We start from the raw sequence: 26,010 nt of genomic DNA on the forward strand, positions 1-26,010 counted from the left end.
TAGATACCAGCTGCATTTCCTAACTTGCAGCAAAGCGCAGCTTTCGGAATTTCTCTCTTTTGTAGGGTACTCCAGGCATTTTGTTTTACTTTATTGAGAAGCAATCCATACGAATTGTGAGATCAAAGAAAAAGAGAAATGGACGGTCTAGAATAAGAGGAAATGCAACCTAGTATAAAAGGGACAGTCGCTCATTTGCAATGGGGGTACTCCAGGCATGCATTTTTTCTAAGTCTCTTCTTCTATTTTTGTTGCTATAATTTTCTTATTCACCCAAAAAAATAAAAATAAATAAATACTCTTTGGCAAAAAATTGCGGGTTACCCACGGATTGACCCAACCTACCCGTAGTGGGTGCAGGTCACCTAAGTGCTGACCCATAGGGAGGCGGGTCATTTTTGACCCGCACCAGCATGACCCACGGGTAACCCAACCCAACCCGCTCGTTTGCCAGGTCTACCAACAAATGAACGATTTTAATCATCCTATGAGGTGGGCCATACCGTACTTTTTGAAAAATAATAGACTATAAGACCACATGCCATATAAAATCTCCTAAACTCTACCTTTCGTGACAAATTGGGCACTGGACTCTACATCTATGTATCGTCGTAATCAAGGTTTTAAATTTCTACCAAAATCCAAAATTTAGGTCTGAATGACCTAAATTTCGGGTTTCCGTCGAGAATGAAACCGAAATAGGGTAAACCCCAAACTGTTTCTCGAAATTTCGGTCCTAAATTTAAGGAAAATCCCAAAAAATCTGGAATTTTAACGTTAGTTAATAGTCTCCTGAAATTTCGGGCGGAATTTTAGGACGAGATAAAAAATCCTGAAATTTCGACCCAACTTGAGCAGATTTTTTTTTTTTTTTTTTTTTTTTCCGGGTTGAACCCGACATGAGTTGCACCTCTACTTTCAAAACACGAAAATGCTATTTGTTTCAAATATTTGAAAGGAAGACTGATCACAAAAAATAATTGAAGAGTTTCTGATCTGTGTTTGCCCTAATGATCCACTTGGTTGATGCTAAGGCCTTTCAATGTACCAAAAAATTCATAAACGATCAATTAATAATAATCATTCAATTATTATATGATCATCATGGCAGATTGAAGGTGGCTTCTACTAGATGGACGGTCCCGATCAACCCACAACCTAATTTAACTGATGAAGGTCTTCTTATATACTCTGGTCGATCAATTGGTGGGCTCCAAACATGAATGCACACTCCAATCGTGTCTTGATTAATTTCCATGAAATGGTGTTTGGGAGTTTGAACGTGACCACTGGGGGGCCCCATTATGATGGATCATGGAACGGAGGTCCAAAAATTGCATACAGTCCATTTTCGACCATTGATCAAATATTTTGGATGGTCCGATTGTTTACAGTTTTCGCACCATGGCCCATTTTAAGATTAGATGGATGATCTGGAGCGTCGATTGTGGGGCCTCATTTTCATTTTATTTGCGTGAAATTGTGGGACCTCTTTTTCATTTTATTAGCGCCAAATCTGGCAAAAGTAGCCACAAAAAATGGTGGCCTTTTCGTTATTTCAGTAAATCCCTTGGGCATTGTTGTCCCACTGAGAGATAAAACATTTCCCGACACAGAGGGCGGAAGGACATAAACAGGGTTTTAAAGAAGAGTTAAAAAACACAAAAACCCTAATGAGAGGGAAGCGAGAAGTGTTTTTCGGCAGAGTGGAGAGAAGGAAAAAAACAAAAAAGACAAAGAAATTTCTGCTTAAACCCTATGCCTCTGTTAAAACCCTAACTATTTGAGATTTTCTTTTTCTTTTTTAAAATTTTCTGGAGAGTTTTCGAGTTCAAATCACTTTTACAGAGTCAGATGGCGAGGCTTCTTCGAATCGCTTCTCTAAAGCACTCTCTCTCTGCTTCAGAGGTTTTGCTTCTCAAACTCTTCTCTCATTTTCTCCATTTTTTTTTGATGAGACGGAATGACGGATAGTCTTTGTTGCCCCTTCTGCCTTTTCATTTTTTTGTGAATGTATTGAGATGCTTTAGCCTTAAAAAAACAAGCGTATATCATGCGATGTTCTATTTTTAGAAGATTATGTGAGTTTTTGGTGTTTTTCTGAAAACCATTTAGGGTTAGTTTGGTTGCACGTATAGTCCTCGTAGAGTCGTGGTGAATTAGAACTGAAGTGGTCTAACAAGTGTAACAACAGTGAAGTAGTCTCCTCGTAGAATAGTGGTAAAGTAGTGAGTAGTTTTTTTTTGTACTAAGTGTCATTACCAAAACAAGAGGGAAATAAGGGTGTCATTACTAATATAGAGAGAAGAGAGAAAAGGAGAGAAGAGTGCTAAATCCCAAGAGTTTACTAGCAAAAGAGTCACCTTTTTCTAGTAGTTTAGTAGGGGGCCTGGGGACAAAATTTATGTTACACGGGGCAAACAAGGGAGAGACGAGGCAAGTAGTCTTCTAGTAGGTTGAATCAAAACATGGATCCAAACACTAATAATAGATGAAATGTCACCCCAAAACCGTCAAAACATGTTGTAATCCCTAGAAATTGTCCAACCAAACAGACCTTTAGCACGGGGACTCTTGCTTCTTTTGGAGAACTTTTATTTACCTTTTGCATTTTGGCAAGCTGAGATTGATTGGTTCTCGATGTAGTAGTGACTAGTGATGAATCTGGTTCAGAACATGTTATTATTATTATTTTTTTGAAGTGTCTGTTTTACTTTTGGGTGATTACAACAGTTCCATGATAACCTTTCTTACACAAGTACTTACTTGGTTCTTATTTAGACATATCCGTTTTTTGTCTAGGCATTCCTTCTGATGATTAGGAGACATAGTTTTGAAACTATCCTGTGTCATTGTGGACTCCCCCGAGTCGATTCCCTTTTACCTTGGCCTCATTCTTGTCCATGTCCATGTTTTCCCCTACAAAGTCAATCAAAACTCCTTTGACTCTCCCGAGTTATGACCGTGTGAACCGAGTACTCGACCGTGTCATGCCGAGTCGACTAGGATTTGCTTTGGTTGTGTACTGACCCACATCCGCATTTTGAAACACTGATTAGGACAGTTCCCTTTTAGAGCTATCTCTATTTTTATTTTTTGAAATGGCAAAGAGATATCATTAAAAGAAGGGGGGGACCGAGATGGACCACACCCAAATGAACAGGGGAGAAACAGGATAGAAAAATACAAAAAATACAAAATAAACTATGGAGGGAGAAAATCAAACAACTCCAACTCTGTACGACCAACCCCACTTCTAGCCAATGCATCCGCCTCCCCATTAGCACTCCTCCACACGTGTTCAAAGACAATACCCGATCCCGAGATTAAATCCTCTATTTCATCAAAAAAGGATAAAAATCTCCAAGGAGGCAACACCACCCTTTTCAACCAGCGAATCACATTGAGTGAATCGCCCTCCACAATGGTGTTATCCAAGCACTCTCTATCTAATCTCTTGATACCATGATATACAGCCTTCACTTCTGCCTCCGAAGCATCACATCTCCCCAAAGGACCCAGATTTCTAAACCTCGAACCATCAAAATTCAATTCCACTTCCCATAAGGTGGAGCCTCCCAGCGCTGATTAATCTGAGGCCAGTTTTCCCTACTGAAGCAAACTACCCTCCACCCCTCCCATAGATCGAATGCCGATACAAAGCGGAAGGATGGAAGACATTTCACCCAAGATATCGATAGTGCAATAATTTTCATGTAAAGCCAATGAGGCGATTTGGCAATCCCCTCAAAAAGTCTAGAATTTCTTTCTTTCCAAATCACCCACCATGTCGCAAGCAAACATATATTCCAAATTTTTTTTCCTTTCTTGCTCCATGGCACTAATTCCCATTGTAGCAACAAACTTGGAATAGATAATGGAAACACCCAAGCAATACCAAACCTCAGAAAAATGTAAGCCCATATTTGACGGGTGAATGAGCGATGCATGAAAAGATGATCAATAGATTCCCCATCATCCAATCATAGAGGGCAATGGTCAATAAGCAACATACCACGCTTTCCATACCTTGGTTGAAATGGAGGATACACCATTAGGCATTAAGATAAAATAGAAAGATTTGACGGAAAAGATGCCCGAAGATTCCGCGGTCCATATTCTTTTATCCAACCCGTTCCCCTTGTTTGGAAAAGTCTTTGCTTTCTATAGTTGAAGGGTATTTCTTTTGAGGGTAATGCTTACTTGAACGATTAGGACTGTAAGTTGCTAAGCCCTCTTGGAGCTATACTTACTCAGGTTCTTTTTAGAAAATTACCCATTTTAAGCAATTTGTTTTTCAGAAAATACCCATTTTTTCATTATGGTTTTTAAAATTGCAACCTTTCTCAGGCAAAATATACTTGAGACATATCTCAGAAAATACCCATTATGTTTTAATTTTTTGTTTCAACTGATTCAGATGGCAACCTTTCTCAAAAGTAATGCCCACTTTAATGTCGTTTAGAATAATAACCATTTTGTGTAAGACTTAAAGCATTTTTTTTTTTCAACATTAAGACCGTAAAATTTCTTGGAGAGGTGTTTTCTTTGATGAGCAAGCTACCTAGTAACTTTTCTCAGACTTTCGAGTTTTTTCTTTGAACATTGGCTTGAGGAGAGATCCGTTTTGTGCAAGATTTTCTTATGCTTAAGACAGTGACCTTTCCTAGAAAATTGTTTGCTTGAATGTGGTTTGGATATACTCATTATATTTAACCATTGATTCTTTAGATGACAACCAAGGTTTCATGTTTCAGTTTTGGTATGCGTTTCAATTGTGATAGAAATAAAAACATGTCGGTTTTGAACATAGAAACGTATGGAGACATAGGCAAATGTTGAGCATTTAAGATGAAACTTCGGAATATACTAGAGTAAGCGCAAATACTCACTAAAAAACCGTCACATAAGAAAATCACCCATAATGATCTGATCTTGTAATTTATATAATTATTTGTACATGGTACAAACACTACATTTCACTTGTAATTCATATAAATATAATTATGTAACACATATTAGTATAACATACCACTAATACACTAGATGATAGAAATATATTTTTTTAATAGCAAAGATAGAAAATAGTTAGAAAACACAACATGAATTTTATGTACAACAGTGCATGCTAAGTCTGCTCATGCCTTGATTTTGTTAGTTTTCTGAAAGTTTAATGATTCTTTAAATTATTAATGAAAATGCGAAAAAAGTATTTATAATATTATAAACTATAGTATATAGCATTACATAGTATGAATTGTGTTATTTATATGATTTCCTTATTCATTCTATTTTTTATGATTTTTAATATTATAATATTTGTAATTAAAAATTAATTGGTTTCCCTATTTTTATATAAAATAAATAATTTTGCTAGTATTTCCTGGCGTTTCACCCTAAATTTCCGTCCTTTGCATGTGTTTTCACTTGTTATGTGATTTTATAGAATTTTCATTGAAATTTCTAAGTGAAATTGATGTTTACAAGTTTCGACCAAAAAATGTTATATATCAATTACAGTTTTGGCGTTGGCATGCGTTTCGATGGGGATAGAAACAGAAACATTTCGCTCGTTTCGTGTCAGTTTCAACACAAATTTAAAGCCACGATGACAGCCTTTCTAATCTTAACAATCTTGTTTGGAAAATTACCAATTTTGTCCAAGTCTTTGTTTTCTATTCTTAAGAAGGTGACCTTTTTCAGAAAATTCTGTTGCGCATCTTGTTTAGAAAGCTAACCAATCCATTTTCTTTTTTTTATTATTAAGATGGTCTCATTTTCTTTTGAGCAATAACCAGGTCTATTGAAGCAACAAAAAAAAGAAGAAAAGTACAGAGACATGCCCAAACTGCTCATTAATGGAAACATGAAACTGAAAATTTACAACACTAATGGGCCGTTTGGATACGTGGATTTTAGAATCTTGGATTTCCTCAAAATTCTGGATGGGAGACAAGAGAAGAAGGAGACCGTCCGTTTCACTTCTCTTTAGAATCTTGGATTTTAATTAAGAAATCCAGGTTTTAGAAATCTCTCCCCTATCATGAGATTTCTAAAACCTGGAAACATGGGATGATCTCCTACTCTTTTGCTGACGGAAATAAGGGCGATAAATCAGAAAACGACCGTTGCTCTCCTTTTCTCGTCTCCCATCTATGATTTTGAGGAAATGCAAGATTCTAAAATCCGCGTATCCAAATGGCCCCTAAGAACACTAAATATGGACGTCATTCCGCACTACAAGCTCCTCTTCCCACCCGTTTTTTGCCAGGGAGACAGCCTCCAAATTTTGCTTAGTACATGCTGAAAATCCAAAGAAATAGAATATCTTCAACTGGTCCATCAACCTCCACAGGAATCTATCACCTTCAAACTTTTTGGACGTAAAAAATTGAATAACATTTTATATAAGCAAAAACATTTGTTTTCTAAGCTTTAGATGATAGCCTTCGGTTAAAACAACTTTTACTTGATTGTTGTTTATCCATAAAATTTTACTTTCTGTTGATAATTTGCTCAGATTTTGTCATATTTTTGTGGTATTCTTTTGTTTTATTCAACATGCATTTTTCCTTTATACGTTAGTGTCTTTCCAAGACAGCGGTTGTTTTCTGGGGTCTCAAGTCATAAGATGTATTGTGAAAAATATTGAAGGGAAAAAAAAGACAGCTTTAGTGGTGTTATCCCATACATGCCCTTACTCATATATTTAGTTGGTGGGCATGGCAGGGTTGTAGACAAAGAATTTTGGGGTCGGCCACTCATTTATGCAACTTTTCTTCAAAAGGTGCTGCAATGTTTTTCTTACATTTTCTGGAGTCTCAAGCCATAAGGTTTTTGTTTGCATGAGGTGTGAACTAATTGCAGTTGTCCTTCTCTATTTCTAGGGAGAAAAAAATCTAAGTCAGATGGAAGTGATTCTAGCGAGGAGAATATCTCCAAGAAAGATTTGGCTCTACAACAAGCCTTGGATCAAATTACTACCACATTTGGAAAGGGGGCAATCATGTGGCTTGGACGTTCTGCTTCTCCCAGACATGTTCCTGTGATATCTACAGGATCCTTTGCTTTGGATTTAGCATTGGGAATTGGTGGACTTCCAAAGGTATTTATGCCACTTCAACTGTTACTATGTTCTTACTCAGGCTCTGAGCACATCTCCTATTAGCTTCTCTCAATCATCTCAATGGGATTGCTGTTCATTGATCAAGTGAATCTTTATGATACATTTTGAAAAAACCTTTGAATATTATCCTCTTGTTTCATGGTAAGGAGCAGGGACTAAGGAGCAATATGTTAAACATGCTTTCAACCGATATTACTTAAAATGACCTTCGATGAAGTATTTTTTTTGTATAAACCTTCTAAAATTTGAATAATGATTGTTTAGAAGAAAATCAGAGTTAATTTGATTGTATTCGCACACTTATCTATGGTGTGGGTATCATCTTTGGTTTAAAAGTATTTTCTGCTTTTACTTTTTTTTAAATCGATGCCTTTTGCTCATTCAAGTGCTCATTGCTACTGGAGTCTATGTAATAATGATGATACCAGAAGCCTTATTTTGTGTTGATAAATTCATATTTGTTATGATATTTTCAGTGATATGGTAAATCGAAAATCTTGCAATAGTTCATGCTAATATTGCTCTTCTATAAATGTGACTACTAATGCAAATTGTTATTGAGCTAGCAAACCTGCCTGTTGCCTGTTATATCCTTATTGTATTTCGGTTGCGAGCCGATCCTTATCATAATTCTGTTGTCAAAAGATGGCATGCACCATCCTCCTAGAACAGATTCTGGAATCTGGAGGGTAGGTTATACTTCATAATGGGAGCTCATAGTAGCACTTGAATAGCATTTGTTTAAAACACAACTTACCTTTGCATCTTCAATATTTTAATGACTGCGGCCTACGGTATGTGATAATGAGACTATGTGGTCTATTTTAGTGATCAGTACTGCCTGAAACATGTCCTTTTTCTAGTTCTCAATATAATTATATGTTTTTTTTTTGTGTCTGTTCTTTAGTGGTGTCTTGTTTGATACTTTTTAGGGGCGTGTTGTGGAGATTTACGGTCCAGAGGCTTCGGGAAAAACAACTCTTGGTCTTCATGTTATTGCCGAAGCACAAAAGTTTGGAGGTAACTCTTATTACATTTCCCCATTTATCCATCCTGTCCTCACCACTTCATGCTTAAGGGAATTTGTTTCATACCTTGAGGGAATTTGTTTTCTACCTCTAATGATTTTAAGAAAGACAAATATTTAAATCTTCTCGACATTCATTTAGTAATGCTTATTTGAGAAATCAACATACTTGTTTTTTCCATTGTTTTAACGCCGTATTTTTATTTTTTTATGCAGGATATTGTGTTTTTGTAGATGCTGAGCATGCTCTTGATCAAACATTGGCAGAGGCTATTGGTGTCAAGACTGAGAATTTGCTGCTTTCACAACCAGATTGTGGAGAGCAAGCTCTTAGCCTCGTTGACACCTTAATCCGCAGTGGTTCTGTTGATGTTGTAGTTGTGGACAGTGTAAGTAGAGGGCTTTGATGCATCCCACTTGTGATTCATGTTGGAATCAATGCTAAAAAAAATTTGGATTCGATTTCCTAGCTTGACTTGGTTATCTCAACGAAGAACTTGCCAACATTATGAAAAAAATAAGGGAAGTCTTAAATCGACCCCCATATATCTTAAATCAACCCCCTATGTGTCTTTCTCTCTCCTCTCTAACCCGGAGGAGAGAGAAAGAGACATTGGTCATTGGGGGTCGATTTAAGATATTTGGGGGTCGATTTATCACTGCCCAAAAATAATTCAGTTGATGATCGATTGGTAATTGCTTTCGAAATTTAATTGAAATCCACTCGATTCTTGTGAGATCCTTTTGTTCTACAATTTTTTGAATATTGGTGGAAAGGTTGCTTATGATTCTTTACCGACAAGAGGCATATAATTGCTTGTTCCTATACTTTGTTCCCTGACTTTATTTCTGTCACTGACAAATTGTGATGTCCATAAGAAACTATGGTTAGAGGTTAGACTTGTTTGATTTTCTTGTTTTTTGCTTATGTTTACTTCATTGAAAACATTTCAGTTGTCTCTTGCTCACATTTTTTTTTTTTGGTATTTATGCAATTGTCAGATTTACAAAAATGGCTAAAAGAACCTCATTCTTCCATTCAATTGTTTACGTATGTCACACACGTCTTGTCTCTCAGTACCATTACTCAGCAACTTTGCCAACTAATAATTTTACACGGGAACGGAACGAGCGGGAGTGAAGGAACGATTATACCACAGCTGGCATTTACTATTAGAGACGAGACCGAGACTGGAAAGGATAGGAGATTCTACTCTAGCCTACTGCAAGTAAGGATACAGGTTAACACTCAAGCCTACTCCGAGCGGCAGAAGACTACGAATGACTGACTGAGCGCAGTGAGAACGGAGGACCCTGCTCCACTACCGGAAGGGATACTAGCAATTCCTGTTACTACTCCCGGATCCTGTATTTGATCAAAAGCTTTACACACCCAATCGCTATTGTTGAGATATCACTAGACACAAAAGCATAGCATTGGATTGTGCAGTAAGTGGAAATCAAATAATGGTTGTGCCTGCACTATTCAATAATTGAAGGAGACTTAGTCAATGATTTACCGAGACCAGAACTAAACAGAGATGACAGGTGCGGCTCAGAGAAGAGGAGCATGACACAATTTTTTTTCTTTATTTTCGATCTTTGATTCGACTAGTTCATGTGTACTTCATTGAGATCTATGACTGCGACACCTTTGTTTTGAATGGCCCTATGATTCTAACTTACACGTATTGGTACTTATTCAATTGTCAGATCCAAAAATGGCTGAAAGAACCTCATGCTTCCATTCAAAATTTCAAGATTGTCACACAGTTTTAAAAATCCCCTGCGTCATCGTGCACTCCCCCGAGTCGACTCCCTTTTCCCTTACCCGCATTCCGCATTTTGCCACCTTGTTCCACATTTTGCCCTTCTTAGTCATTAAAAACTCCTTTGACTCTCCAGTGTTATGACCGGCTCAACCAAGTACTGAACCGCAACAACCGCGTTCTTGGCAGCGTCTGCGCCGAGTCGACAAGGATTTTTCATGGCCGCATTTTGACCTGCATCCGTGCTTTTAAACACTGGTCACACATTTCTCGTCTCTCAATGCCATTATTCAGTGACATGTTGACTAATTTTTTTTGAAAAAGGTTACGATAAAATTGTAGGGAGATTCAAAAAGAAGGGGACAAGATGTCCCCGAAACAAGTATCAGCTACAGTTCCAGAATAGGAAACAATACAATTTCATGGGTCCCCAACACTGACACATCATAGAAAATGTGAGTGAAAGCCTGAGTAGTTCCTTCTTTTGCCAATCCGTCTGCCTCCCCATTCGCGGATCTCCTCCTGTGCACCGTCGATGGTCGAATCAGGCGTACAAGGTCCCTAATTTCATCTAGTATAGCAGCAGTCCGCGAAGAACCCGAGCACCGACTTGTTGCCGAGGCAATTGCATTGAATGACTCACCTTCAATTATAAGTGGACTGAGATTATTTTTTACATAGCACCTGAGACCGAAAAGTAACGCCTTCTCCTCTGCCTCGTTTGCATCATAGATACCCGCAGGCCCTGAGTAAGACATGACAATAGAACCATCTGCCGTTCAAACGAGTCCACCTATTGCAGCAGTCCCTGGATTCCCCAAGGAGCTGCCATCAAAATTCATTTTGAACCATCCCTCCGGCGGTGGCTACCACGACGGGCACGGTGTATTACGCTTAACTCGCTCAGAGATAACTGTACCCCAATTTTGCAGTATTTCAGATGCAGAGTAGGGAATCCCGATCTTAGATTTGGTCCACACGATAATCGCAAGTTTAATTTCCAAAGCGACAGTTCCATGTCCTAGCCTTTCCAGGGAAGAAGTGATTATTCCTTTCAATCCAGATGAACCATGGCATAAGGAATTGATGCCCACATGGATTTTCCAAAACATCCATGGAACGCTCCATTCCAGTTTAATATGATCCTGGTGACATCTTGTAATTTGTTTTTCCATCTAATATCTTTGAGGAATTTTCTCCTCTTAGTAAAGCTTCTGTTAATGCCGACATTATGATTTTGATGTTTAGATTCAAGGATTGCCCAAAAAAATTAGGAACTTGCTAGAACTTGGATCTTTTGATTTATTTTCTATATTTCACTCATGTAATGCAGGTGGCTGCTCTTGTGCCTAAAAGTGAACTCGAAGGTGAGATGGGAGATGCACACATGGCACTGCAAGCAAGATTGATGAGTCAGGCTCTTCGCAAGTTGAGCCATTCATTATCTCTTTCGCAGACTATTTTGATCTTTATAAATCAGGTAAGTCTCGAGATCTTAATCAGTCGGGGCTGGCATTTGAAAGTTGAAAAAAACAGTGGACTTCTGAATCTGACTTGATTCCAATGCCAGTCTCATGCTTGTTCTTCAATATACTTGGATGTGGGTTTGGGGTTCAAAATCTGAAATCTTCATTTTCAATTGCTTTGATTGCTAGGATTGTTTGGTTTAGCTGACAGAATATACTTAGTGAAAACATAATTCTATTGAAAGGAGGTTCCACCTTTCAATATATTGCTTGTCTGATAGATGTGTCAAACAGATTCCAACACAGTTATTTGTGTGAAAACATATTTTTGTTTTTATTGTTTTTTTTTGAATGATATTGTTTTCTTTTTATTACTTTTCAATATTCTAGTTATCTAGTTCCATTAATCTTCATTTTCTTTATTACATTTTTCACATATTATACCTTTCTCAGCTTATATTTGCATATTTATATACTTCAGTATATTATCTAGTTCATATAATGCATTTTGGAGGTTTTATACGGTGCTTGTGCGGGCAGCCCAAAAAGGACAGTGGGGCCCACATTAATGTATGATCTAAACCATTCATTAATGTAGGCCTCACTGTCGTTTTTCGGCCGAGTGTGCATACAAAAACTCTACATTTTTGCTTGTTTTCTTGTTCTTTCTTTTTGTTTTTTGTTCGGGCCCATCTTGTTTCGTCTTGTTTTACTTTTTATCTCATTTGAAGAAGAAAAGAAAGAGTTTAAATGTATAGATTGCAATATAGAAAGGCTCAAATTGCAATGTGGGTGTACATCCAAACACACAATTCTAGATCATCGACCAAACAAAGCAACAAAAGCTCTAGAGATTCAGATCCTTTATTAAACAATTCTTGGGATGATCAGGATTTTTGCCAACAGCTATGCTGGAAGATCAGTTCCGTTGCTTAGTATACTCTGATAGAGTAACATCCAATTCTCCAACAGTCATAAAATAGACATCAAATAGCATCCAATCAATGGAAACGAAGATGAAGAAAAGCGAGGTGCTCGAAAAAAAAACCCAAGTGTTGTGAAAAGGAGAAGAAATGCACCTGGAAAGATCCATATGAGAAAGATGAGCACAGAAGCGCTGCCATAGATGTCGAGAATCATGGATTGTGAGAGGGTGACGGGGACGTAATCGGGCAGATGAAGATCTCTATGGCCCTGTTCATTTAAGATTCTAACAACCGATTGTTACTTCAATACCAATTATTGGACTCAATATTACATTTATTTTTGAGTCTAATAATCAGTATTAGAGTTACAATCGGTTGTCGGAATCTTACACGAACAGGGCCTAAGAATTGAAAGGTGATTATTATTATTATTTTTTTAAAAAGAAGCAAATGGTGACGCCAAGTTGGAGCCACCTCCGATTGGGTGGATTAAAATGAACTTTTATAGAAGCTCAAGGGGGGAGTTAGGAGCACTGTGGTATTGAGTCTGTTTTCTTGTTTGCTGTAAGTTGTTGGGTGCATGGTTGTCACTGTATATCTGACATTGCCGGGGACACCTTGTCCCTGTTATTCTGTGTTACTCGGTTTCTTGATCAATAAACCTTCTCAAAAAAAGAAAAAAAGAAAAAAGAAAGAGTGTTTTTTTAATGGTCAGGAAAAAAACTTTTTAGCATACTATCGTATGATAGTACAACATGCTAGCTTACTGTGCTGACACCTCATGTTCGGGTTTGAGTCACTAACATGTTCCCATGAAGTTTTCATTGCATGAGACAGCTATATCTGTTCCGTGATTAGAGGTGTAGGAGATGCAAAACATTCTGCTCTTTGGGGAAATCTGGCTTTTTTTAATCTTCAAATCCTTCTCCTTTTGAGGCCTACATGTTTATTGCTACTATTTATATATATTTTTGAGGTAGAAATCGAAACAAGATGGAATAGGAATTAGTGAATCACTAAGGCAAAATGGAGAGACCCCATTAACATGTACATAACAATCAGATCGGGAATATATATATTTTTTTGAATGGTTCAGATCGGGAATTTCTTACTACATTCAGATCTTCTTCACATTTGTAAAATTTGGTTCATTCTTTGTTACGCTCAGTGTGCTGCTGTGTTGAGTGAAAGTGTCTTTGCGCTTGTAGGTGAGATCAAAGTTGAGTACATTTGGAGGTTTTGGTGGACCAACTGAAGTTACTTCCGGGGGTAACGCCTTGAAGTTTTATGCATCGATCCGCTTGAATATCAAAAGAATTGGCCTAGTAAAAAAGGGTGAAGAGGTAGCAACTCTTAAACTCATACACACTTTTCATCATTAGATAACTAACAGATAAAGTTGGATTTTACAATGGTGCGGTCCTCTTATGACATAATTTCACACTAGGTTTTGGTTGTAAATATAATTTCTCGAAGGGAATTGATATCCTCATGCCCTTGTTTTAATAATGGCACTCCCATCATTGCTTTACCCCTTTCTAATTTGTCTTCAAGGACTGTTAGAATTTCCAAGATGCTCTCAACAACCAATAGGAAAAGTGATTACTGATTCGTTTAGAATGGAGTGCTATTATCGAAACAAGGAGTGTGAAAGTCATTTTGTTCTCAAATTTATATTTTTTTCTAACCTGATTTGCACATATTTTTCATTTTTAAAGCCCTGTCATACCTTTCAATGACATGAATAATGTTGTCCTAGACCGTAGGAAGCCAAGTTCTTGTGAAGATTGTGAAGAACAAACTTGCTCCACCATTCAAGACAGCAGAATTTGAGCTTGAGTTTGGAAAGGGAATCTCCCGTGACTCAGAGATCATTGATTTGGCATGCAAACATAAGTTCATTATCAAAGGGGGAGGTGCATTTTACAACTTGAATGGCCAGAATTTCCGGGGCAAAGATGCCATCAAACGCTATTTTGCCGAGAATGAAGGTGCCCGAGAAGAGCTGATGGTGAAACTCAGAGAGAAATTGGTGCCCCAAACTGAAAAGAAAATAGACCCAGAAATTGAAGCTCCGAGTGGAGATCAATCAGAAGAGATTGTTTCCTCTGAAACAACGACCGATGAGGAAACGGCTACTGCAATTGAGGCGTAAAGTTCAGGTACACCGGTTGTGTACAGTTTTCTTCAGAGGGCAGACCTTTCCTGGCAAACAGTGACTGCTAAAAGCCTGCAAATTCGTTTTGTTCGAATCAATGCTGCAATGTGGGTTTCGGCAGGCAACATATGATCTCTGGTTGCCCATGGTTAGTACTTAGAAATCCAGGTACAGTGGATCTCTGATTGACTATCTCTTGTTTTTTAAGTTATTAGATATATCCGTATATGCTGTATTGATAATCCATAGTTTCTGAAGGGTGGAGTGGATGAATTTTGTTGGTTCATTTTGAGCATTTTGTCAAATTGGAACCATGTACTGGGCAGCATGATCACCATTGTTTTGCAGAGTCAGCTGCATTTTGGTTGCTGTTCAGAGATAAATTGATTAAATGCAGGAAACTATTATGAAAGATCAGTTTTTGTGAGTGTCTCTTGGTTGTAACATTCTTATTCAGCCTAGTTTTGATATGGTATTTGCCATTGGATCATTTCAAAGACTCATCATATCTCTCATGAATTGGGGGTATTTTAGTCCATTGGAAGAACCCAGTTCTTTTTTTTACTGCAGTTGATTCGTTAATAGGAATGTCACATATGACATATCTGCCTATATTTTCTGGGAAGTGATATATTCACTCCCTTTTTTTCCCTGGGTCACCCCCCACTCTTTTTAGATTTTACACTACAAAGGGCAAGAATGATTGTCTAATCCCCTGGAGACTTGTTTACACTTGATGAGATTTGTCTAGGTCTCCATCATGTATGGGTAATTCTATTCCTGCTCCTCCATCTTATTCTCTCTAAGATGTATACATGATAATTTGTCTCTCTATTTTTTTTGGGAAATGTTATCAGCACTACTGTAATTTGATGAGGGCACTCCTCACTTTATTAAAAGTACGGTATGGCCCGCACAATAGGATGATCCAAACCGTCCATTAGATGGGCCACAGCATAAATAGGTTTTGCCCCAAAATTTATTTCGATAGGTTTATCCTAACCCTCCGATCTTTAGAGGGTTAGGATCAACCTATGGAAATGATTTTTGGGGCACAACCTATTTAAGATGTGACCCATCTAATGGGCGGTTTGGATCATTCTATGGTGCTGGCCATACCGTACTTTTAATAAAGTGAGGAGTGCCCTCATCAAAATACAGTAGTGTTGATAACATTTCCCCTTTTTTTTTTTTTTCTGAATAAACATTAACCCATACCGGAGGAAGTGTTTGCTATGAAAAAGGCAAGTGAAACAATGCAGTTAGTTTCTTTCTAGGTTTGGACACTGGAAAAGATTATGTTTGTACCTTTTATCACTTTTGTGTTTTTTCTTCGTTTAATCAGATAGTTATCATTTTATTATTTAAATTAAAAGAAAATAACATTTTATGCTTAGGTGCTATCTTAACTCGCGACTTTAAGAAGCTTGAGACTCAACTTGCACTCAGTAAGGTTTCTGGCCGTGATTCAACTAGAAACTCAGTCAGGTACTGGATTAAGTTTTTCAAGCTTAAAAAGGATTAGGAGTTCTCAAGCATTTGGTTTGTGGGAATCAGTTCCCTTTCTTACTTAAATCTTGTTCTTTCAGTTTTTCATTTTTTAAAAGTCAGTTAACTTATTTTTAAAACCTTAAACTCTTGAGCAAATTCCTAATCTATACATTGTTTGCTGTGTTATTATCATCTTTTTAAATTAGTATATTCTTTTTAACAGACATTACCACATCTGCTTCTGTGAATTACTTCATCTAATTTCCTTGGTTGCTTTAAATTCAGTAATCGAATCGTTTGAACTTAATCCAGATTAAACCGACAACTAATCTTTCCGATGCAGTGCCGTGGTCATTAGGAATGAATTGAATCCTACCTTATATTGAATAAATATTAAAAAAAAGGAATTTAAGCAAAGGAAGCAGTGATGATTATCATTTCTGAAAAAAAAAATTACGTGGTCGAAAAAGTAATTATTTTCACACTGGCCCGTCTGATGAAAATGTTTAAGAATATGTTAAAAGTAAACGACAATTATGCTAGACAAACTCGATTATTCTACGGCGAAGGGGGATCATATGAAAGCAGGTAGGCCTAACATTCTTAACATTAAAATAAAAAGGCAAAAATGTCTCTTTATACGGATCTCTTCTTTGGCATTCCCTTCTTTGTATCCGCTAAGTTGTCTCTAATCCTTTTGTTATCTTCTGCCTAATCCCAATTTGTTAACAGTACCAAAAGTGCCATTGGTGGAATTATTGAATTACAACACTAAAACCACATACAGTTTAATCTGTTATACTATGATTAGTGATATACATTAGCAGGGAAAAGTACAAGCGGGATCCACTTATTTGATAATCACACCCGTTTATCTGCTGGGTCCCAGATCATGCCCTAGAATTGTCTCCTATCAGACCATCCTAACCGTTTTTGACTTATGAAGACTTTCTTTGATGAGTGTGGATCCTTACTTTTTATTTTCTAACCTCCATTTTTAAGATTAGAAATAATGGGGCTGTCCGAGGATAGCAAGCCGGGGTTTATTTTATCCATGGATAGATTTACGACCTTCTACTCTTGTTCTTTGGTAAACTATTACTAGAACAAATTTAATAATCAACGGTCAAGACAATTTCAAGATAAACTTATCCCAGCAGGATAGCCAATCCTAAGAACAACTTATCGAAGGATTTCTATCCCAGTCCTCAATAGCCCCAAGAGGGTTACTGTCATCGGCATAGACGGATTTTTGGTCATGGCCTATATAATCCATAATGAGAATCTGTTTTCTCCATGGATAGATATATCACCTTTTGTTTATGTTAACCTTTGTTCTTGCAAATACCATTCCCTAAAACAATAGTGAATGGCTGACAAGATAATTTCAAGAAAAACTTATTCAAGCAGGAAACCCAAGCCTGAAACTTCTCCAAAGATATTTCTTGTCCTTGGATAAGAAATCCAAGGCATTTCCTATATATCCATAATGGGTGGCTAACAGGTGAATGGTTTGGATAATTGGCATGGAGGAACCACTTGTTCTATTGCCTTCTACTGTAAATGTAAATGTGCAAGTGCTATATAAGACCCTATAAAACAAAGGAAAATGATTTGATAATGAATGTAATGAAATTTCAAGTTATTGGAAGCCTTTCTCACTGTTGTCAGGGTATTTTGGTAGTTTTCTTTTTGGCCTTCCACCGCCCTTCTTTCATATCCTCGCCAACCTTGCAATGTGACAAAACACTTCCAACTCCCTCTATTATGCCATTTGATTAAAATATTTTTTAGACTAACCCATCTCTAATAATGTTGTAATCATGATTCTAATCTCATTTTAATAATAATAGGTGGACTACAGTCTTTGATCAAGGTTGGCATGGAATTTCTCCTTCTTTTTGTCTTGCACTGAACTCCTACCTTCCCTCTCTCTATATCATCTACTCCCCTCTTTCCAACATGAGTAAAGTTCATGAGAATTTTCAAAACATGTCAAACACATCACAAGAAGATGAAGACTTCCAAAACACCCTTCTTCAACAGCCCTTTGATGGAAGCTCTGGGCCAACAAGAAGCAACGGCGAGGATTTCAGGACCCCCATCGGCACGAAGAAACGAAATCTTCCAGGGAATCCAGGCAAGGAAACAAACTAAGAACACTTAATTGTTACATTATGGTTTTGTTAGTTCAATTCTTTATGAGTTTACATATATCATGTTGCTAGAAAACATGAAGGTATCAGTAACAAGTAAATGAATTTTAAGAACTCATTGAGTTGACTCAGCTTGATTAAAGCAAGGACTTAGCGATCTTTGGATCATCGACCATACATCCACCACAATGGACCCACTTGATGGATGGGCCATAGCGTTTGTCTTTGTTCAACATGCATTATTTGTAACATAATAAGGTGGGATTGATGCACACGGAGTCATTTCTCTAATAATTTTTATCAAATGGGCCAAGTAAAATGTTACCAATTAATGGACAGACTGACTTGTGCCTTTCAAGCTTGACTGAGTTCCATTCCCGAGTTATATTTTTCTTAATCTTGATTAAAACTTGAATCCTTCTGTCATGGCTCATGTGAACACAAGCGTATAGAGAATGATTAGACCGAATTTACAATCAATGGTAAAAGGCAAATTTTGGGGTCCTATAAGGGGCATTCATGTGAAATTATGCACCTGAAATTAAGACCGTTGGTCTTGTAGAAGATCATGAGGCAACCCACATGGTTGTGGTCCCACCCTTAGTAGACATCCCTTGTACGTAAGATAAGGAATAACAAAAATCAACGGTTTAGCTTTTTCTTGGTGGAACTGTAAAAAGTTTGATGGATCAAGGGTCTAGGATCATCAGATTAAGCTGTTTCTGATGGCATTTGGCCGGACTTATAGCTTTCATTCGGATCAAGGGATCCGATCAGTTTAATGGGACTGAAGTGGGCCCAATAAGTGTCTCTTAGGAAGAGGATAAAAAGTGATTTTTCATAGGAAAATGATATGTTTGCCCCTTTTACTAAATTGGGCCACCCGCTTTGTAGTGTAAAAGGGTTGTCATAGACTCATAGATACACTAGAGGGGGCTGGAACAAGAAAAAAAGTGGGGCGAATTCGTCACTTCCCTTTCTATATCATAATAGTGAACTACCATTTCAGGCCGAGTAAGAAACTGGGTCCGATCCGGGAGACTCACTGGTCCAATCACTGAGTCTCAAAACTCATTTCACTGACCTTTTTTCTTTCTCATGGAATCAAATTCTCAGACCCAGATGCAGAAGTCATAGCTCTGTCTCCAAGGACTCTCATGGCGACGAACAGATACATGTGCGAGGTATGTCACAAAGGATTTCAGAGGGATCAAAACCTTCAACTCCACAGAAGAGGACACAACTTGCCATGGAAGTTGAAGCAGAGAACAAGTGGAGAAGTAAAGAAGAGAGTTTACATTTGCCCAGAGACAAACTGTGTGCACCATGATCCAAGCCGGGCGTTGGGCGATCTTACTGGTGTAAAGAAGCATTATTATAGAAAGCATGGAGAGAAGAAATGGAAGTGCGATAAGTGCTCAAAGAGATATGCTGTTCAATCTGATTGGAAGGCTCATGCAAAGATTTGTGGTACAAGAGAGTATCGTTGCGATTGTGGGACCATTTTCTCAAGGTAAGAAATTTTGCCTGGTTGACTCGAAAATCGAACGAGTCAACTCGGACCTTACTGAAACTGTGTAGAATGCTTATTCAATAATGGGAAATTATAACAAAAAAAAAAAGGTGCAATAGCTAAGGGGTGCTCGTGGTAAAAGAGGGGACTGCATTTATCAGAGGTTTTGTATGGTGCAAGCCCGTATAGTCCACACTTTTTTGAAAAGAACTGTACGGCCCACACCATAGGATCATCCAAACCGTCCATTTGATGGGCCATAACGTAAATAGGTTGTGCCCGTAAAATAAACATTTCCATAGGATGATCCTAGCCCTTCGGCCTATCTATAAATCAGAGGGTACGGGGCACAACCTATTTACATTGTGGCCCATCAAATGGACGGTTTGGATCATCCTACCCTTGACAAATTTGTTTTAGTTTTTGTGTGGAAACTGATATTTACACCTTGTTTTGCTAGAAACCCATCTGTTTTTTTTTTTTCAAAGAGCCCTGCTAGGAAGACATACCCGTGTTGAGGATCTTCCCAACACCCCTAGTCTCACACCATATGTCAAACCATGCACTAATAATCAAATTTTATGAAAATGCTACCCTACTACCTTTCGTGGAATAACAAAATTACCTTTAGTTTGGTAAACAAGACAACACTAGGAGGGTTGTTTGGGACTAACCTGACACAAGTGCACTACAAATGCTACATATGAAGAACTATATTCTAAGTTCTTTATTGATTTCACAGGAGGGATAGCTTCATCACTCACAGAGCCTTCTGTGATGCTTTGGCAGAAGAGAACTACAAGGTGCAACAAAGCCTTAGTGGAATGGGAGGAATGTTAAAGAGTACTCAATCACATTCAGTAGAACTTCTTCCACCTTCAATGCCCACTTCAGAATCCTTCTCAAACACAAACACCGTGACTAACCCATCTATTTCTGATCAAAACATGAATAACCCATTTAAATCTTCAGATATGAATTCACCTGGAATCACACTTTTCAGTAACCCCAATTCAGTTCTTGATTTGGGTACATTACAAGCTTCATATTCGGGGATTGGTTCAGCTTACATGTCTGCGACTGCTTTGCTACAGAAAGCTGCAGAGATGGGCTCAGTGGTCAGTGATAATTCTATCTCACCAGTTTTTCTAAGAGGATTTGTGGGCTACTCTACTAGCAAGAGGTCATATGAATCAGTCCAAGAGGCTTGCCATGATCCATCAGATGCTTCTAACAGTTTATATATGGGAAACCAGTATGGAATTGAGAAGACATCAGAGTGTGGAAACATTGATATGAGGCCTTTTTCTACTGTTTTGCAAGATGGGTCACTTGCTTCTCATCTACTAATGAATTTGGAAAACAGGAACAAAGATGATACTTTGGTTGGAGGATTTCCAATGGGTGGGATGCAGAAAGGTTTTCATGAAGGGGTGCAGAAGGGAGGATGTGATAGACCAACTGTTGATTTCTTAAGCTTGGGTCCAGTCAGGCATCTTAGTACCGAGGACGGGAGCTGTGAGGATAACATGATCGGATTAAGCTATTCGAATTATCAACATATCCAGGATAGCATGGATTCCTATCATCATCTCTCCAATGACCCAACAACACTGGAAAAACCAATGTGGAACTTTTAGATGTCAACCATCTAACCTTCTTAGTTATGAACTACTTATTAATTCCACTTTGATATCATGTTTCAGAACTCATGGAAATACGGAAGTTGCATTTGTGTTCTGTAGTCCAAATGGGTCTAGGTCATAACAATTTAAAAAGAGCATGTTTATTTTTTGAATGCAAATTAGTTCTGATTAACTCTACTCCAATGTGTAACTTTTATGTGTCAACCATCTAACTTTCTTAGCAATGAAAAAATACTTGTTAATTCCATTTTGATACCATGTTTCAGTAATGAAAAGGTGGTTTAGACTGAGTGGAGGAGAAAAAAAACATCGGACTGAACATATATTCATCTTACCTTTTCTTCTCTCAGAGACAACTTGTCTGTGTTGCATTTCTCATGAGGGGTATCCTCTACATCTGCCCCTAGGGCCTCCATACACACAGAATTAGAGCAGTGATTCTTCATGTAATGGAAGCCTTTGAGGCAGACGAAGAGCAAACACCTCAACTTTTGATTAATGCACGAGTCATGCAAAGCAATCTCTCACCTCAACTTTTGATTAATGCGCGAGTCATGCAGAGCAAGCTCTCAACTGCCCTCGCAGGCCTCCAATGCCCCAAGCTTTCAACTTGACATCTGCCAAGGGCATTGGAAGCCTTTGAGGCAGTTGGAAGCATACTCACATATTGTACACATTGCCATTGTTCTCCAAACTGCTTTGTTAAACTAGAAACCCACCTCCATGTATTTATAGGGATGATCTAATTGCAGTTACATGCTAAATCTGAAAGAATCTCATGTCAATTGTTTCCATTTTATAAATTCGTTTCTATCTGATTATTTCTGGTCACTTGTAAAACCACTACAAAAAAATATAGGTGGGTGTTTGCAGCATATAATCTACAAAAAGAGTGCTGATTTCGTATTATCTTCATGCCAGTTGACGCGAATCAATTCGCAGTTCGTGGATGGTTAGTACGAATTTGTTTACTGTGTATTTAGCTTGACATTCTTTGAGAATAAAAGTGGGAGGCATCGATATTGACTCCATCCCTCTTCCAAGAGCCAAGAGAACTATCCTGAGAATCCATTCCTTCATTGATTCTGACACCCATTTCCTAATGGAACTTTTTCATAGTCAACAATAAGTATGTCAAACCACAGCCACATGAGAAATACTAACAATGGTTTCAAAACTGTTTAGCTTTTATCTTGAATTGCTTCCCTAGTAATATTTCTATTGCCCCCTACCATTACAATAGAGGTGCTAAGGTCCCCCCTACTAACGACAGTCATGGCTCCCCTTGAATTACAAAAAAGGGACGTTGCCATCTTTCCATCATGTAAAAATCATAAAATCGTATGTTTTCTATATCTGGAATTAGAATTTGAACTCCATATAAGGTCTTGGTTGTAGATGTTAAATTTTAAAGTGTATTTTTTGGGTAGCTTTATTTTATTTTTATTTTGAGTGTTGTAGTGAGGGCAAATATGTACTTTTGTGTCCATGGGCATGTTGGTCTTTTTGCCTAGCTTGCACATGTGTGAGCCACACATGTTTGCTCCATCTTTTCCCACTACCTACCTATTTCAAATTCAAACCTTTACTTGGAACTCCAAACCCACTACTTCCCTAAGCATTTAAGACACCACTTTCCCATACCCACTACCACTTACCTAAGCTATCTTCTCTTTACTTTCCTTGACTAAGGATAATTCTCATTACTTCACTTTTGTAGAGATTCTCCACTATCTAGATCTCCATTGAAGCTCCATTGAAGCTCTCTTGTGTGCAAGCTTGGTACTGAAGCTTTTTTTTTTTTTTTTTTGGTTCTTGTCTTGTATTGTGTTCTTCCATCATATATATTGGATTACATTTTGTGGTGATTGTTCTTCTTCTCTTTTGGTTATTGTTCTTGGGCTAGTGTAAACTTTGGTTTCACTATTTGAGAAGAGGATTTTCCGGTGTTGCGAATTCCATCTTTCTCTATAGTAGACATTTCGTCTATCTTGTACTTTGTGTTCTTTGCTTATAGTGGAAGCATTTATATCAACTTCGCTTGTGGATTTAGTCACACAACTTGAAGGACCCCGCAAATCGTTTTTGTTCTATTTTTTGTTTCTGTCTAAATTATTCGTTTACCCTTGCATTTCCATATATTTATATTTTTTGCTTTAATAATCTTGGCATTAAGTAAGCATTTTGATCCTCCAACTCTAAATATCTTTGATTATCTTATACCTTGAGATGTTAGTCCCCTTGAATTTTGCAGCATTTCTAGCTTCCCATAAGCACCATAAGTAGAAAAACAATAGAGAACAGAAAATCTCCAGGGCGGTTAAATGAGGACTTCAATAACCAATCTTGGTATAAATCAGATAGAGATCCAGAAAAGGGGTTACTTAATTAATGTCCATAGTATGATTTATCCAAGTGAGTTGTTTGATTACATCACTTGAATTAAGATGTTATATCAGGAGAGAAATAATTTTTGGTCGTGCCAGAAAATTCTTTTGGTGTTTTGTCTCTCTTGCCATGTTGGCAATTTTGTAAGGACAGAAATAATCATATCTTCAAGGAGATAAAACTTGATTTTGATGTAAACTCCATTGGTTAGCCGGGTTGAGCAAGGGTGGGGGAGTGTTCCAAAAGGTCATTGCGATTCAAATGAGGCAGAAGCAAAGGCACTTCATTGTCATTTAGCGGTCAATTGGTAATAGGAGATTTGACCATTTAGGGATTGACCCTCTACCTCAATGGTCAAGGCTTTGTTCTTAAACCTGGAGGTTGGAGGTTTGATCCCAGCTTACCTTAAAAAAAAAAAGACATAACTTTTGGGGGTTGGTCCTGTACCTCAATGGTTGAGGCATTCTTTCTCAATCTTTGCAACTTGATCCAATTGATCATCCACCACTCCACCCTCTCAAATCCCTCCCTCTCAGCCCATCTCTCACAACTTTCCATGGAATATCTTTTACATTGATGTCCAAACATGCCCTTAGTGACTAAAAAAATCCATCGAGCTTCGCTAAATATGGGTTTTGCGTATAGTTGACCATGTAACATACGGAGTAACAAACAACATAACAATGTACAACTTCAGAAAATTGCACATAAATCTTGATTCTTCGTTTTACTTTACAACGGAGCTTCAAGTGGGTTGTCTCCAAGTTGACTTCTTGATCCATATGCATATTAATAGAAGGGAATTTGCTAAGGTCCATCGCAAAAGGCTTTTCGCGGCTGGTCTGTTGCACTTCAGACGAGCCACCTCATGAATGAAGACAAAAGCTGTTGTTTCCATTCACGAGGTGGCTGGTCTGATGTGCAACAGACCAGCCACAAAATGCCTTTTGCGATGGACGCTAGCAATTCCCTAATAGAAGATGTACAAATGGAAAGTGGGAGAATAAAGTCATGTTTTGCTGTTCATGGCTTTATTGGATTCACTGATTGGCTTAATTTATTCCAATCTCTAAAGGATTTGGATAGAGTTCTTTATGGATACTGTTTTCTGGATTATTCGGTCTTTAGACATCCAAATTAGATCTTTGGCTTTAGTTATTCATTTTAGTAAGAGAACGACTAAGCAGAAAAGTCACTTTTATAATCCACGGTAAAAGACAAATTTTGGGTCCTAAAGAGTAGTGCATGTGTGTGAAATCAAGACAATTGATTTTGTGAAACATCATGAGAAGACCCACATGTTTTGTCCCAACGGCTATAAACAAATGAGGCCCCAGTAATGTCTAATAGTCGAGTTGGAATTTAATTTACTGAGTTTACTAATCAAAGGTCTAGCTCTAACCTTCAGTTGTTTAGCCTGTCTTTATGACACCAAACCTCACATCATCAAGATAGTGGACGACTTAAGGCAGCTAAGCCATTCAGTAGAAAAGACCAAACAAATGTTTTGTGAAGCTAAATATTGATGGGGCTCAAAAGATAATCCTGGTGAGGCCGGAGGGGGAAAGGTTCTTAGGAACGAGAATGCTTTGGTTATTTTTGCCTTTTCTCCTATTATGGTAGATATGTAAACATGATGGGCTAACTTTAGAACCTTTTTGGGCAGTCTCAACATTTGCTTGGCCTTCAAGGTACAAAACAGTCTTATAGAGGAGGAAGGTATTGGTGGAATTCACCATTAAGAAAGACTCAGTGCCCGTAGAAGGAAATACTAGCTCTTCACAAAAGGTAATTCGGTAGTTGATGCCCTTGAAAATTTTGGCATCCGCCTCCAGGGGCGATGCCAGAAATTTTGCACAAGGGGGGCAAAAATTATAGTAATTTTTTATCTATCTTAAAATTAAGATAGAAAAAATTTCTATCTGAAATTTTGCACAAGGGGGCAAAAATTATAGTAAATTTTGCACAAAAAAGGGAGATAAAAATGGTAAAATTAAAATTTTAAACTTATTTTCTATCTTAGGGATGATTGGAAAGGGGGGCATATTTTTTTAAAAAGGGGTTAAGTATAAAAAAATATTAAAAAATAAAGGCATATTTTTTTTTTCCAAAAAATTAAGGGGGGCAATTGCCCCCCTTTCCTCTCATGTGGCATCGCCCCTGTCCGCCTCTAAAGAATAATATCCTTCTTTGACTTGAGTTAAATTCCCAGCAAAGCGCAAAATGCCAAGGGTTGATTGGTAAGTTGCCTTGGGTTGTAGTTTCTGCTCAGGTGTTGTAATTTTTCTTAGGGAAATTATATAACGAAGGGCCGTATAAACACGTAGAGGTGGTAGGATCGAAG

At 37.7% G+C, this 26,010-nt stretch overlaps 2 protein-coding genes across 2 annotated transcripts; both read left to right on the forward strand.

Moving 5' to 3' along the window:
* The first annotated feature begins 1,622 nt into the window (after positions 1-1,622).
* On the forward strand, positions 1,623-14,902 carry RECA2 (recA DNA recombination family protein). The gene is made up of 8 exons (XM_077372116.1): positions 1,623-1,908; positions 6,730-6,787; positions 6,888-7,105; positions 8,059-8,146; positions 8,370-8,542; positions 11,256-11,402; positions 13,523-13,657; positions 14,074-14,902. Exons 1-8 carry the CDS (start codon positions 1,855-1,857, stop codon positions 14,467-14,469), a joined length of 1,269 nt encoding a protein of 422 aa, XP_077228231.1. The 5' UTR covers positions 1,623-1,854; the 3' UTR covers positions 14,470-14,902.
* A 2,952-nt stretch (positions 14,903-17,854) lies between these two features.
* On the forward strand, positions 17,855-21,455 carry LOC143862561 (protein indeterminate-domain 7-like). The gene is made up of 3 exons (XM_077373629.1): positions 17,855-18,103; positions 19,236-19,632; positions 20,375-21,455. Exons 1-3 carry the CDS (start codon positions 17,926-17,928, stop codon positions 21,270-21,272), a joined length of 1,473 nt encoding a protein of 490 aa, XP_077229744.1. The 5' UTR covers positions 17,855-17,925; the 3' UTR covers positions 21,273-21,455.
* The last annotated feature ends 4,555 nt before the right edge of the window (positions 21,456-26,010 follow it).

The sequence above is a fragment of the Tasmannia lanceolata genome, unplaced genomic scaffold (assembly GCF_043159265.1).
Source record: "Tasmannia lanceolata isolate RefF3 unplaced genomic scaffold, GAP_Taslan_0.1 ptg000037l, whole genome shotgun sequence".
Classification (NCBI taxonomy): domain Eukaryota; kingdom Viridiplantae; phylum Streptophyta; class Magnoliopsida; order Canellales; family Winteraceae; genus Tasmannia; species Tasmannia lanceolata.

What these genes read in the sequence shown, in the direction of transcription:
- LOC143862561 (XM_077373629.1), top strand. Translation starts at nt 17,926, where the DNA reads ATGAGTAAAGTTCATGAGAATTTTCAAAACATGTCAAACACATCACAA. An exon ending in AAATCTTCCAGGGAATCCAG is followed by an intron (nt 18,104 to 19,235) that starts GCAAGGAAACAA and finishes TCAAATTCTCAG; the next exon opens with ACCCAGATGCAGAAGTCATA. An exon ending in TGTGGGACCATTTTCTCAAG is followed by an intron (nt 19,633 to 20,374) that starts GTAAGAAATTTT and finishes TTGATTTCACAG; the next exon opens with GAGGGATAGCTTCATCACTC.
- RECA2 (XM_077372116.1), top strand. Translation starts at nt 1,855, where the DNA reads ATGGCGAGGCTTCTTCGAATCGCTTCTCTAAAGCACTCTCTCTCTGCT. An exon ending in ACTCTCTCTCTGCTTCAGAG is followed by an intron (nt 1,909 to 6,729) that starts GTTTTGCTTCTC and finishes TGGGCATGGCAG; the next exon opens with GGTTGTAGACAAAGAATTTT. An exon ending in CGAAGCACAAAAGTTTGGAG is followed by an intron (nt 8,147 to 8,369) that starts GTAACTCTTATT and finishes TTTTTTATGCAG; the next exon opens with GATATTGTGTTTTTGTAGAT.